At 38.9% G+C, this 11477-nt stretch overlaps 3 protein-coding genes and 1 long non-coding RNA gene across 6 annotated transcripts; 2 read left to right on the top strand and 2 right to left on the bottom strand.

Annotated features, from left to right (window-relative positions):
- Nucleotides 1-7: 7 nt before the first annotated feature.
- LOC104822322 (COBRA-like protein 1) lies at nucleotides 8-2942 on the top strand. Of its 3 annotated transcripts, none has more exons than XM_010553498.2 (7): nucleotides 8-252; nucleotides 358-464; nucleotides 947-1026; nucleotides 1146-1602; nucleotides 1716-1872; nucleotides 1964-2244; nucleotides 2352-2942. In XM_010553498.2, the coding sequence occupies exons 2-7, from the start codon at nucleotides 380-382 to the stop codon at nucleotides 2642-2644; spliced, it is 1353 nt and encodes a 450-aa protein (XP_010551800.1). In that variant the 5' UTR covers nucleotides 8-252; nucleotides 358-379; the 3' UTR covers nucleotides 2645-2942. The 3 variants fall into 3 exon arrangements, with proteins under 3 accessions (XP_010551800.1, XP_010551799.1, XP_019059083.1); XM_010553497.1 differs by having other exon boundaries at nucleotides 8-223; XM_019203538.1 differs by having other exon boundaries at nucleotides 8-464.
- Nucleotides 2943-3073: 131 nt separating this feature from the next.
- On the bottom strand, nucleotides 3074-5381 carry LOC104822325 (COBRA-like protein 4). The gene is made up of 6 exons (XM_010553500.2): nucleotides 5296-5381; nucleotides 5106-5185; nucleotides 4568-5024; nucleotides 4049-4196; nucleotides 3689-3966; nucleotides 3074-3604 (listed from the first exon to the last, which is right to left on the bottom strand). Exons 1-6 carry the CDS (start codon nucleotides 5351-5353, stop codon nucleotides 3324-3326), a joined length of 1302 nt encoding a protein of 433 aa, XP_010551802.1. The 5' UTR covers nucleotides 5354-5381; the 3' UTR covers nucleotides 3074-3323.
- On the top strand, nucleotides 4775-6280 carry LOC104822324. The gene is made up of 2 exons (XR_773167.1): nucleotides 4775-4867; nucleotides 5165-6280. It is a non-coding gene; the product is annotated as an uncharacterized LOC104822324 (long non-coding RNA).
- LOC104822323 (eukaryotic translation initiation factor 3 subunit M-like) lies at nucleotides 6133-9132 on the bottom strand. Its single transcript, XM_010553499.2, has 10 exons — nucleotides 8925-9132; nucleotides 8280-8409; nucleotides 8035-8173; nucleotides 7734-7946; nucleotides 7516-7654; nucleotides 7193-7343; nucleotides 6984-7093; nucleotides 6801-6898; nucleotides 6535-6604; nucleotides 6133-6440 (listed from the first exon to the last, which is right to left on the bottom strand). Exons 1-10 carry the CDS (start codon nucleotides 9015-9017, stop codon nucleotides 6339-6341), a joined length of 1245 nt encoding a protein of 414 aa, XP_010551801.1. The 5' UTR covers nucleotides 9018-9132; the 3' UTR covers nucleotides 6133-6338.
- Between the last annotated feature and the right edge of the window lie 2345 nt (nucleotides 9133-11477).

Raw genomic sequence — 11477 nt, forward strand, 5'->3', positions numbered from 1 at the left:
CAGATTCCGGTTGGATTAAATGTAAAAGCCTTATTACAAGTGCATAAACGCTTGTGCATTAAGCTAAAATTACAACACTTGGCACACTAATGACCATCTTCTTCTCTTTTCCCACTAAAGCAAACCTCCTTTTTCGGCTTTCCCCCTTCCTCAGCGGTCAGACCCAAACCCTGCAAAAACCCATAAAAAAAAATGTCGAAAATTTTTCATTTTTAATGGAGAAGTAAGTACAAAGATTTAGGAGATAATTGGGTGATTTCTCTTTCCGGGTTTCTTTTCGAATCGTGGTTAATCACTTGTCTTGGATTCTAAGCTTTTGCCTAGCTTTTATACGTTGAGTTTTTTTTTTCCCATCAGAGTTGCGTTAGACTGGGAGAAAATGGCGTTCTTGTGTTCTTCAATCTTCCTCAAGCTCGCCATTTCGGTGATCTTCATGCTTTCATGGTTTGGTTTCGCTCCAACAGGTAAAGCCAAGGAACATTTTTTCTCCCAGAAAAGTTCATCTTTACAAGCCTTTCTTCGTGTCTTGTTTTTTATGTTACCCTCTGTTTTCTAGGGTTTGTTTCATCTGTTACTGCAATGCACCTTCTGTTTTTTGTGTTGAACCGGATAAAGTTTCCCTTCTTTTTTTTTGGTAAATATGTCTTTTTTCCACCCCCTTTTGCAGTTGGCTTTTGAAAATTTTTACTGCTGGAAGAATTGCATGGAGTTTTGTCCCTGGGTTTTACTCTTCGAAAAGACAGTGGGTGGTTGTAGAAAGTGACACATTCAGGAAAATGTAATGAGATTTTGTAGCCGTTGGTTCTCACTAGGGTTTGAACGACGTGAAAGAACAGGGAACGGCTTTTGGAATTAAATTTCAGTGCTCTTTTTAGGGGGGAAATCATATAAAGAAAGAAATAGATAGCTTATATCTCTGCTTCATGTATGTTTGCAATTGTTTCAGGAGCATATGATGCCTTAGACCCATTTGGGAATATCACAATCAAATGGGACATCATGACATGGACCGCTGATGGCTATGTGGTATGTTATTAGTTTCATTTTGCAAATCCATTATTTTCTTGATTGCTTGCCACTGTGTTTTACATGTAACCCTTTTTTTGCCTTTCAAGATTGCATTTTCATTATTCTGTTTTGTGCAGGCTGTTGTAACAATCTACAATTTTCAGCAATATCGGCACATTCAGGCTCCTGGTTGGTCTCTTGGATGGACATGGGCAAAGAGAGAGGTAATATGGGGTATGAATGGAGGACAGACAACAGAACAAGGAGATTGTTCAAGATTCAAAGGAAATATTCCGCATTGCTGTAAAAAAGATCCTACTGTGGTTGATCTTTTGCCCGGAACTCCTTACAATCAGCAGATTGCAAATTGCTGCAAAGGTGGGGTTATAAACTCGTGGGCACAAGATCCTGCAACCGCTGTTGCAGCTTTCCAGCTCACTGTGGGGCAAGCCGGAACCACCAATAAGACTGTTAGAGTGCCAAAGAATTTCACTTTGAAAGCTCCAGGACCTGGATATACTTGTGGGGCCGGGAACATCATCAAGCCTAGCAGATTCATCAGTCCAGATAAACGGAGGGTCACTCAAGCATTGAGTAAGTTTACCTCTTATGATGTTATATACATCATTGTCTTTCTAGTTTGTGTTCATGTTGTGGTTGCAACTGAAAATTTTACTCTTTGTTTTCTGGGTTTTGTTGTGTTGTAGTGACTTGGAACGTAACTTGCACATACTCGCAATTCTTGGCTCAGAAGACTCCCACTTGCTGTGTTTCGCTTTCATCGTTCTATAACAATACAATAGTTTCTTGTCCAACATGCTCTTGTGGATGCAGAAAAACACCACAGTCAGGAACCTGTGTAGAGTGAGTTCATACAACTCTCACTGCCCTTGTGAATGTTACTTTTAGTTTTCAGATTAAATTCGATGTTCTATCTGTTGTTTCCGATTTGCAGTCCAAAGGGTCCAAGGATCGCATCAGTAATTCAAAGTCCTGGGAAGAATGCTTACATACCACCTCTTGTCCAATGTACAAATCACATGTGTCCGATAAGAATCCATTGGCATGTGAAGGTTAACTACAAGGAGTATTGGCGGGTTAAGATCTCAATTACAAACTTCAATTACATTATGAATTACTCTCAGTGGAATGTGGTAGTGCAGCATCCCAACTTCGACAACCTCACTAAGACTTTCAGCTTTAACTCTAAGCCCTTGACTCCTTATGCTTCCATAAGTACATTTTCTACCTATGGTCCATGTTTCCATAACTCAGATACAGTTCATAGAGGGACAATCTCATGGAGTCTTGACGTTTCTGTTGCATATTTGTATTGGTTACAGATGATACTGCCATTCTATGGGGAGTAAAGTATTACAACGATCTTCTCATGCATGCTGGCCCATCTGGTAATGTACAGTCGGAACTACTTTTCCAGAAAGACCCATCTAGTTTCACGCTTGAAAAGGGTTGGGCATTCCCGAGAAGAATATACTTCAATGGAGATAACTGTGTGATGCCTCCTCCTGATTCTTACCCTTGGCTGCCAAATACTAGCTCACGTCGCATTAGTTCTCCATTCATAGATGTTATAATCCTCTTGTCAGTGACAGCTTTCCAACTCAGCAACTTGTAGAATCTAGAAGTGCAGAATTATCTTCTGCAATTTTGATCAGCTGTTACAATAGAAGTATCAGTTAATCTAGACTAAAGAGAATGGTGGGGGTTTTTTTTTCTTTTGGATTTCTCCTACTAAAAGATGAGTCCAGGTAGGTTAGCATTCTCAGGAAATCTTGTTGTTTTGTGTGATCACCGTTGTATCATTTCTTCTTCTCTGCAGCTTAGTCTCCTTGTCTGTAATCTCCACATCTTGCAAACTATTGCTTATGTAACAGGAATGATAGACTAACCTATTGTTCTTGATGTTTCATATTGTTGTTTATGTTTCTGTTCATGACGGCAATTGTCTTTGCTTGTTTCCTTTTTCCACTGTTATTGTGTATCAGTCTCTCCGTTTCTTCAGGTCGGTACAAAGGAAAAGCCGGCAATTGTGGATCAAGAAGTATGAAACAATGAAGGTAAAACTCACAAATCTCTAAACATCTCTGTTACAAAACTCATGTTTCATCTTTGACCAGAAAATGTATATAACAGTGCTGCATTCAGATTGCAAAAAGATTCTGTTTATGTTTTTGTTTGCTTCTCTTTAGAATGTTATGCCTTTGATACCTGTGATTCTGGTAGACCGTAAATCTAAAAGATGTGCTCTTGGCTTCAGATCTTGAAAGCTTCTCTGCTCAGCCCACAAGGAAGAATCACCAGATAGAGATCAAGAGAAGAAGCGCAAGTAGCAATGTCAAGAAAGAAGCTAAGTTTCCTTGCGCTGAGTTTGGTAGGAACGGATATGTATCGGGTGGAGGTAACATGCACTCATCACCATTAAAGTAAACTTTTCTTGGAAAAGCCCAGCCTTGCTTGAAAGTGAACGTGTTCTTATCTTTCTGAAGTAGCACCTCTGACTGAACATTCCCGAAAGGCCCTGCTTCCATCAAGAGATCATTGTAGAATTTCATTCCATAGAACATCCCCGTATCATCTGCATACATATATCAAAATGCATCTTTAGTCTTGCATGTTATTATCCTTGAAAGATTGACAGAAAAGTTAAAACCTGACTCACTTATGGATCCATAAGGAACGAGTGGCTTGTAATCAAAACTGAAAACTTGAGTCACATTGTTGAGGTTTGGATGTTGGATAGCCAGTGTCCAAAGTGTATAGTTCATGCGGTAGTTGAAATTTGTGACCGCTATCTTCACTCGCCAATAGTCTTTGTAGTTAACTTTTACATGCCAGTGAACTCTAACCGGGCACATATGGTGTGTGCATTGCAGCAAAGGAGCATTGTCTTTTTTCGGAGTATTAATACCCTTCATGCTTAATATCTTGGAATTACTCCTGCAAATATCAACGCGATCTCGTTAGGTGAAAGTGTTTATAACTCGTTAAGTTTTGAATAGCTTGATTTTTTTTTTCTCACTTGACACAGCCCTTTTTGTTCTCACAACCACAGGCACAAGAAGGGCAAGGAGTTATGGTGTCATTGTAGAAGGATGAGAAGGAGACACAACAGCTTGGGTGTTTTCTTGCCAGAAACTGCGAGTATGTGCAGGTAACATTCCATGTCACTGCAGAAAGAGAAGTTTACTTACAATCACCCTCTTTAGTGTAAGAACAGGAATATACATGCATCGTCTCAAGTTCATGTATCCATAAATGCACACTAAACCCATATAACCTGCATAAACGTGTGTGTGTATACACACACCCATGCAAGTGTGGGTTAAAAAAAATGAATCATGGCATCTGTGTACAGAGTACTCCGTGTTGCATGATTCTCTTATCAAACGTCTTCGTGAGCTATGATCAATATGGGGCAGCACTGAATTTCACACATAATGGGAAATGTGTGTGTGTGTGTGTGTGTGAGAGAGAGAGAGAGAGAGAGAGAGAGAGAGAGGTAAGAATCGAATTGATTTAGATTGTCAAATGAGCTTACTCAAGGCCTGTGTCTTTCGCCGCTTGTCAGGGGTAAGAAAGGTTGTAGAAGGCACAATCTTGGCAGGACCGCAAGTGTAACCAAGCCCGGGACCAAGCAAAGTGAAGTTCTTTGGAAGTTTGACGGTCTTGTTTGTAGTCCCGGCCAAACCAACACTGACCTGAAACTGAGAAACAGAAGCAGATGGGTCCTGTCCCCACGCAGCCATGACACCGCCTTTGCAACAGTTTGAGAATTGCTGATTGTAAGGAACACCGGGCAGAAGGTCGACGATAGTCGGGGTTTTCTTGCAGCAGTGAGGTACATTCCCTTTGAACTTTGAGCAATCTCCCTGTTCTGTTGTTTGTGCACCCACCATGGACCATATCACTTCTTTCTTAGCCCATGTCCATCCTAATGTCCATCCCGGATTTGGTACGTGCCGGTACATTTGGAAGTTGTTCATCGTTACTACAGCCTGCAATAGCAATGGTGCATGCATATAGTATACCAAGAGGTTAATAACAAGACTTCTGATTCAAAACTTGCATATACATACCACATAGCCATCTGATGTCCATGACATGACATCCCATTTGATTGTAATGTTTCCATTAGGATCCAGCGGATCATATGCAGCTGGGAATGGGGAAAAAACAGAACAAGTTCAGTACCTTTTGCCCTGGAAGAGATGTTCAGAAAAAGGGTTTCCCACCCAGTGTGTGTAAACATTGATGAAGGGAACTCACTTGTACAAGAGATGAACAGGAAGAAGAATAAGAAGAAACCCGAGACGGATAGCCTCATCTCCTGTGATATCTTCACTTGGATGAGCGAAAGCTATTCTTCGGTTAGCTGCTCCTGGGCAAATGTGAATGCTAATGGGTGTGTTTATGAATGAATTCAAGAAAAGCCTTGAACTGTGTTCTTTGGCTTCCTGAGGATTGTCCACCAACTGGTTGTTGCATTCTCATTTTAGATTCACAATTTAAACTGCATTTTGTATATATCCTTCCATTTCTGCATTGTTCACATATCTTGAAGCAATGGTCATGGTGATTGATAATGGAACGACAACCAACGTGTCAGTCAGAGGATATTTGCCCGATTGTAACATCTCAACTGCTGTTTCTGGTTGAAAGAGGTAACACGTTAATGTTGCGCAGTTGAAACCAATGATTTCAACTGACAACGAAACCGGCTCTGTTCTTGAGCGTTCTGGATTTCGACACAAACCAAAAATTTATAAATAAAAAGTTAGATCTGAGAAAACGGAGTCTTAATCTGGATGCTGTGTTAGGTAAGAGAAAAGAGTCGAGTTGAAGTAAAACGTGGTGGGGACAGATCATGTCTCCAACGTCACTTCCTACTTTCCAAAGCTTCGCACGCCGATTCATCCCGTCATCTTTACATGATCCATCCAACCATTACATGCTACAATTTGTGAGGAAATGGTTCATGAGCATTGATCCAAAAGCTCTTGCTTGTAGACCAAACAAACCAGATTCCTGAACCAGGGAACCGGTTCTAAAAACCAAACCGGATCAGCTCGGTTTCACTTCTAGAACAGAACAATACACCATTCGTTAGAACCAATCTCAGAATAAGTGCTTCACCAAAATGTATGATAAAGTCTCCGTATCGTTCAGACGCTTAGGAAGAAGTCGGAAAACAAAGGACAAAACTGGCAAGGAATACAGTAGGGGGAGGATTTGAGATGACAAATCTCTTTCGTATCAAAGTCGAGATTGAGAGCTTTTCGGGTGGAGAATTTTTCAAGAAGATGAATTCTTCAACGGATGGTCAGTCCCTGAGTTGCAGCTGCTGATGTCTGAGAGCCGTCCTCCGTTATCTTGTTAGCCTGAATTGTGCTGATTACATTCCCAATGTTATCCTGCACGACGTAATCGATAAACCAAGGAGGTTCTTATATGCATTCCCACAAACAGAGACTCAGAAAATTTACACGAGGAGGAATCTGTATTTACCCGCCAAGTTGCAAGCTTCGTCCTAAGAGATTGCCACTGCTTTTGCCCGAATATACGCTCAGTGCAACGGCTGAAAAAATGAAAACTGTATCAGCTGATGCTGAGATTAAAAGATATGTTTATATATTCATACACTGCTTATAATAGAAACGGCTAAAGAAATCCATGGTGGATATGTATCTTTTCCTGTGTGCTAATACCATTAACACAAGGATCAATGAGATGATTTTACCAAAGAGAATCAGAGAGAAGCACATAACACTTGCCTCACAAGTATGACTTCGTTCATCTGGTCCATCTTACAATCAATCAACTTCGCAGTTATCGCCTTTACCACCCACAATTCAACCTCATCACTGTTTATCTGCAACAAAAGACAATGTAATTTGTGAGGAGTCCCAACAGGGTTTTTATAATTGTGTGTCCTGTACAAATGAGGAAAGGTTTACCTGTAGTGTATCCTTGATAAGAGCATATGGAATTCGCCCAGATTCATCAGAAGCCAAGTCAACTAGCGACATCAATCTCATCTTCGCTACACAGTCTTCATCAACAAGACCTGCAAATCATATGTGCTTTAATACGCTGAATACTTCTCCAAAAGACAGAAGGATTAATTATAATATCGTGTTACCCAGCAACCGTATAACAACAGTACCATATGTCTGGAGAAACCCTGAGTTTGCATTTTGGAATTCTAGGTACGCATCCAGCCTCTGCGTAAGAAATATCTTCAGTAGCTGGAAAACTGGTGCATATTTAGCATCCTTCTCCAGTTGAGCTACAGCCGGCATGTCCAGTAAATCACACTGCAGACAGTCCAGGATTGTGGATGAGTTTCCAATAAAATAACAAGGCAAATCAAATGCATTAAAAAATTCTTTAACGATCGGAAATAAATAACAAGTCAAATCAACATCCATGCAAATAAAGATGAATCTCACAGACTCAATTTACATGAAGATTTATAAACTATGATACCTGAAATATACCAGGCGCCTTGACAAATTCAACAACAGCACGCACAGCCTCCTCCTTGGCTTCAGCCAGGACTTGAGAATCATCTTTGGAGAAAGTTGCCAGATACTTGGTAAGGGACGTGAAGGATTCTTTTGCCATGCTGCAACAACGGAACAACCATAAAAACCAATGAGTCAATTCTTTACCGAAAGAGCAGATTGTAAACTTGTCTGCAGTACCTTTTATTTTCTCTCAGCACATTAGCAATGGCGAGAAAAAGTTCTCTCTGGTCTTTGATGTCGAGATTCCACTCTTTCAAGAAGCTGTCAATCTTCTTAAAAGAAGGCAGTATATATTCAGTAACCTTCCCGTTGACCGCTAGTTCCAGTGCTTTCATATACACCTTGAAACGAGCATATGGTTGGGCCAGTAGATTATACAGATTGAAAATGCTGGTAAAGACCAAACAGCCAATGAGAAACATGTCATACATGATTAAAGCATTATCATGTATTGCTCAAAAGAATCATACAATCATACATCTTCAAACGCAATGAAGCTTTGTCATTTGGCTGTTGAGCGATCTTTGATGATATAGCCTTGGCCATCTCAAGGGCTTCATCAGGGTTTTCCACATTCTTGACAAGACTGCAAATAATGGTGTAGGCACACTCAAGATCTGTGAACAAAATGCAAACAGACTGAAATTATTCCTTCAATAACACAGCCAATCAAATGGAACAAGTTCATGTACACATGAAATGTGAAATGGATATAATACAAACCTTTCTCAGAAATCTTGGTCGACACCAAATCAGCCGAAGTTAGCATTAGCGTGGCCAAATCCAGCCACCTGCTAGCTACAATAGACTCCTGAGCCTCTCTACATAACCTGGTAACATGAGGCTCCGCAACCTAAGCAAGAAAAGAAGTTCTTAATTCAATCAATAAATGATGACGCGACATCTTAAACTAAACTTTGAGCAATATGCTTACAAAAAAAAAAAACAGGTAAGGCTTACAATAGTTACTAACACTTCCACTATCCAAGAAGAACGCTTAAAAACTAGAATAATCCCACGAGCCGGAGAGAAAGTTACATGATCAAATAATCAAATGAAACAGGACCCCATAAGATCACAAACTTCTACAATCCCGAACATCTAACAGAACATGTGAACCAAACGCAAACACGTCAACACTCACCCCATGCCACCAACACACATTTCAGGACCAAATTACATCTAACAGATCAAATTCTCTCATTCCAGTCGCCCATTGGCCAATGATTCCAAATCTTCCTCGTGAATCCACATAACAAAAACAGAAGCATCGAGAATCTATACATACGCATAGCACCGAAAGAAAAACCGACAAAACATTTACACATTCATATGCACAAGTCGATGATCCATAAAAAAAGGCGGTACCTCAGGACCGGCATCGGCCCAAGCGAGCTCGGAGGTGAAACGGACGACGGCGAGCGCAGGATCTTCCTCGGAGGTGGGAATAATTGTCGTCATCCTTGCTCTCGTTTGACTCTCTCTCCCTTCTCTCCGACTGGCTCTGAAGATAAAACCCCTAATTCAATATCTTCTCCTTCAGCAGCCGAGCCGTGAGACAGAAAGCAAAGCGCCCCAGAAGAAACCCTAATCGGCATTTTATCATTTCGGGGTTTTTTAACCGGTTAAGCTAAACCGGTTAAAATCATAAACGGTGAAAAATTGAAACCATCTGAATCCGACGGCCGTATTTTCATGAAAAGGGACATACAAAATCTGACGGTCACAATTGCTGAACTCTATCCTCTACTCCAAGTCAGCCACTTTTGGGCTTTAGTTGGGCCATCGTAAGTGATCGATTTCGGCCTTTTTAACGTCCCCGTTTGTGGCACTGTGAAAGTTGTTGGGCCAGGCCTTTGTGTCTAATTTTGGATTCGTTGTAAGCCCTATTATTGTATAAATAAAATAAAATACGTATCACTTTTTTTGGTATAAATACGTATCATTTGGTATGGTTCATTATTATTTTTTTTAATAAGATTTGTACTATGGTTCATTATTGTTAAAGGTGTGAAAATGGAATAGAAGGAAATGACAAATCTATAGAAATGGAATCTTAGTTTAAAAAAAAAAAGAAAAGAAATGGAATCTTATGGCAAAAAATAATTCGTAATGTGAAATATAAGTAGAAAACTGCAAGTTGTTCGCATCTCCTCGTACACGGCCCCCTACACACATTGCCCCGTTTTGTCTTTTCAAGCCCCTCTCATTGTATTTTACCAACTCTCTATTTTTTATGTATATAAAAAAAAATATGTTCACCAATTTAATATCTCATGCATGTGTTGTATAACCACGTAGGAATCATGTGGTATTAACGTCCGCATTTTGTAATAATGTATATAATATATAGTTTATATCCCACCAATTTGATGTTTCGTAACATTTGCATGTAAATTCTGACAGAAAAAAAAGAGAGAAGAGAACCCATTACTTTGGGAGAAATCCTACGGACGAGATTTCCTCGTTGACTTCTTCGAAGATTTTCAGTGACGTCGGAATATGGCAACGAATGACGTGTGAATCATCGTGTGTGTATATATATATTATCTCATTGCCCATCACGTTTTTTTTAAAATTTTCTTATATAAATCAACAATATAGTATACATAAATTGAAAGTGTAAAACTCCAACAAAAAAAAAAAGCAGTAAATGGGGCCATGGTTTACATACCTTTGTGGTTGTCCACTTGCGTGGTCTTTGGCAGAAAAAACATATGATGGTTACATGGTTTCCATACCCCCCCCCCCCCCCCCATTTTTCGATGTCATTTTACATTTTTTATTATTTTGTTTCCCTCTTTATTCCCCCTTTTTTCCCTCTTTCGTCGAAATAATTTAGATTTTTTTAGAAAAATATATATGAAGAGATATTCAAAGAGAGAGAGAGACGGACCAAGCTCCAAAGTGATATAATCATATATCAAATTTGGCCGCACCCTAGCTAGTATCGATTGTTATGGTGACTAAGGGTTCGACTGGTTGTACCGCAACGGTTGCGGTTGCGGTTGCGGGTGACAGCGTTTTCAGAACGTTTGATAGCGATTATATTCATTTATAACTGACTGGTTGAGAAGTTGCTGTTGATATCGATTGCGGGTGGGTGCAGTTAAAAGTGAATTATTCATTACGGTTGCGGTTGCGTTTTGATATAAATTGTCAAAAAAAAATATTATTTAAAAATAATTTTTTATAATAGTTTTAATTAAATTTTTCGTATCATTTGATAAAAATTATTTACTAAACTTATAATAATTAAATAATAAATTTAAAATATAAATATTATCAATTTAATTTTTTTTAAGTAAAAAATAATTTTATTATAAAAATTATTAAAAATAATCATTATTAAACTTAAAAATTATACTATTGTATTTTTTTATTAAAATATAATACTAAAAATAATATCAAATCATAACAACAAAATCATCACCAATATATATATTAATGTTTTATATAATTTCTAATAAAAATATTTTAGTTTTTTTGTCAAAACGCTGGAAACCGCTACCAAAACGCAAGTTGGAAGCTGCGATTAGAAAACACAAGTTTGGTTGCGGTTGCGGTTGATTGCGGTTCAACCAGTCAGTTTTTCAATCGCCCGCAATCGCCGGAAATCGCAACCGCTCCGTTTGCGGGTGGCGGCGGTTCAACCAGTCGCCCCCTAAACGACTATATTTATATTCATCTCATTCATTCAAGAGTCTATACCATAAGTCAATTATAAATATAATAAGCATATGTATATATATATGTGTGTGTGTATATATATCAAATATAAGTTGGAGACCACAAAAGTGCAAGATTCATATATTGATATGTGATGGAACCTCATATCCACAATATGCATATATAGAGAGAGTTTTAATCATGACTTTGATGTATAACCGTCACGAAAATATAACCCTTTCAATATATATA

Source organism: Tarenaya hassleriana, unplaced genomic scaffold (assembly GCF_000463585.1).
Source record: "Tarenaya hassleriana unplaced genomic scaffold, ASM46358v1 Cleome36, whole genome shotgun sequence".
Lineage (NCBI taxonomy): Eukaryota > Viridiplantae > Streptophyta > Magnoliopsida > Brassicales > Cleomaceae > Tarenaya > Tarenaya hassleriana.

Excerpts from the sequence above, each read along its gene's own strand:
- LOC104822322 (XM_010553497.1), top strand. The coding sequence starts at position 90 with ATGACCATCTTCTTCTCTTTTCCCACTAAAGCAAACCTCCTTTTTCGG. Across the intron at positions 1,027-1,145 it reads GGACCGCTGATGGCTATGTG|GCTGTTGTAACAATCTACAA; the intron begins GTATGTTATTAG and ends TGTTTTGTGCAG. Across the intron at positions 2,245-2,351 it reads GACTCCTTATGCTTCCATAA|ATGATACTGCCATTCTATGG; the intron begins GTACATTTTCTA and ends TATTGGTTACAG.
- LOC104822325 (XM_010553500.2), bottom strand. The coding sequence starts at position 5,353 with ATGAGGCTATCCGTCTCGGGTTTCTTCTTATTCTTCTTCCTGTTCATC. Across the intron at positions 4,197-4,567 it reads GCGAAAGACACAGGCCTTGA|TGACATGGAATGTTACCTGC; the intron begins GTAAGCTCATTT and ends CTCTTTCTGCAG. Across the intron at positions 3,967-4,048 it reads AACAAAAAGGGCTGTGTCAA|GAGTAATTCCAAGATATTAA; the intron begins GTGAGAAAAAAA and ends TGATATTTGCAG.
- LOC104822323 (XM_010553499.2), bottom strand. The coding sequence starts at position 9,017 with ATGACGACAATTATTCCCACCTCCGAGGAAGATCCTGCGCTCGCCGTC. Across the intron at positions 7,947-8,034 it reads GCTTCATTGCGTTTGAAGAT|CATTTTCAATCTGTATAATC; the intron begins GTATGATTGTAT and ends GGTCTTTACCAG. Across the intron at positions 7,655-7,733 it reads GTGCTGAGAGAAAATAAAAG|CATGGCAAAAGAATCCTTCA; the intron begins GTACTGCAGACA and ends CCGTTGTTGCAG.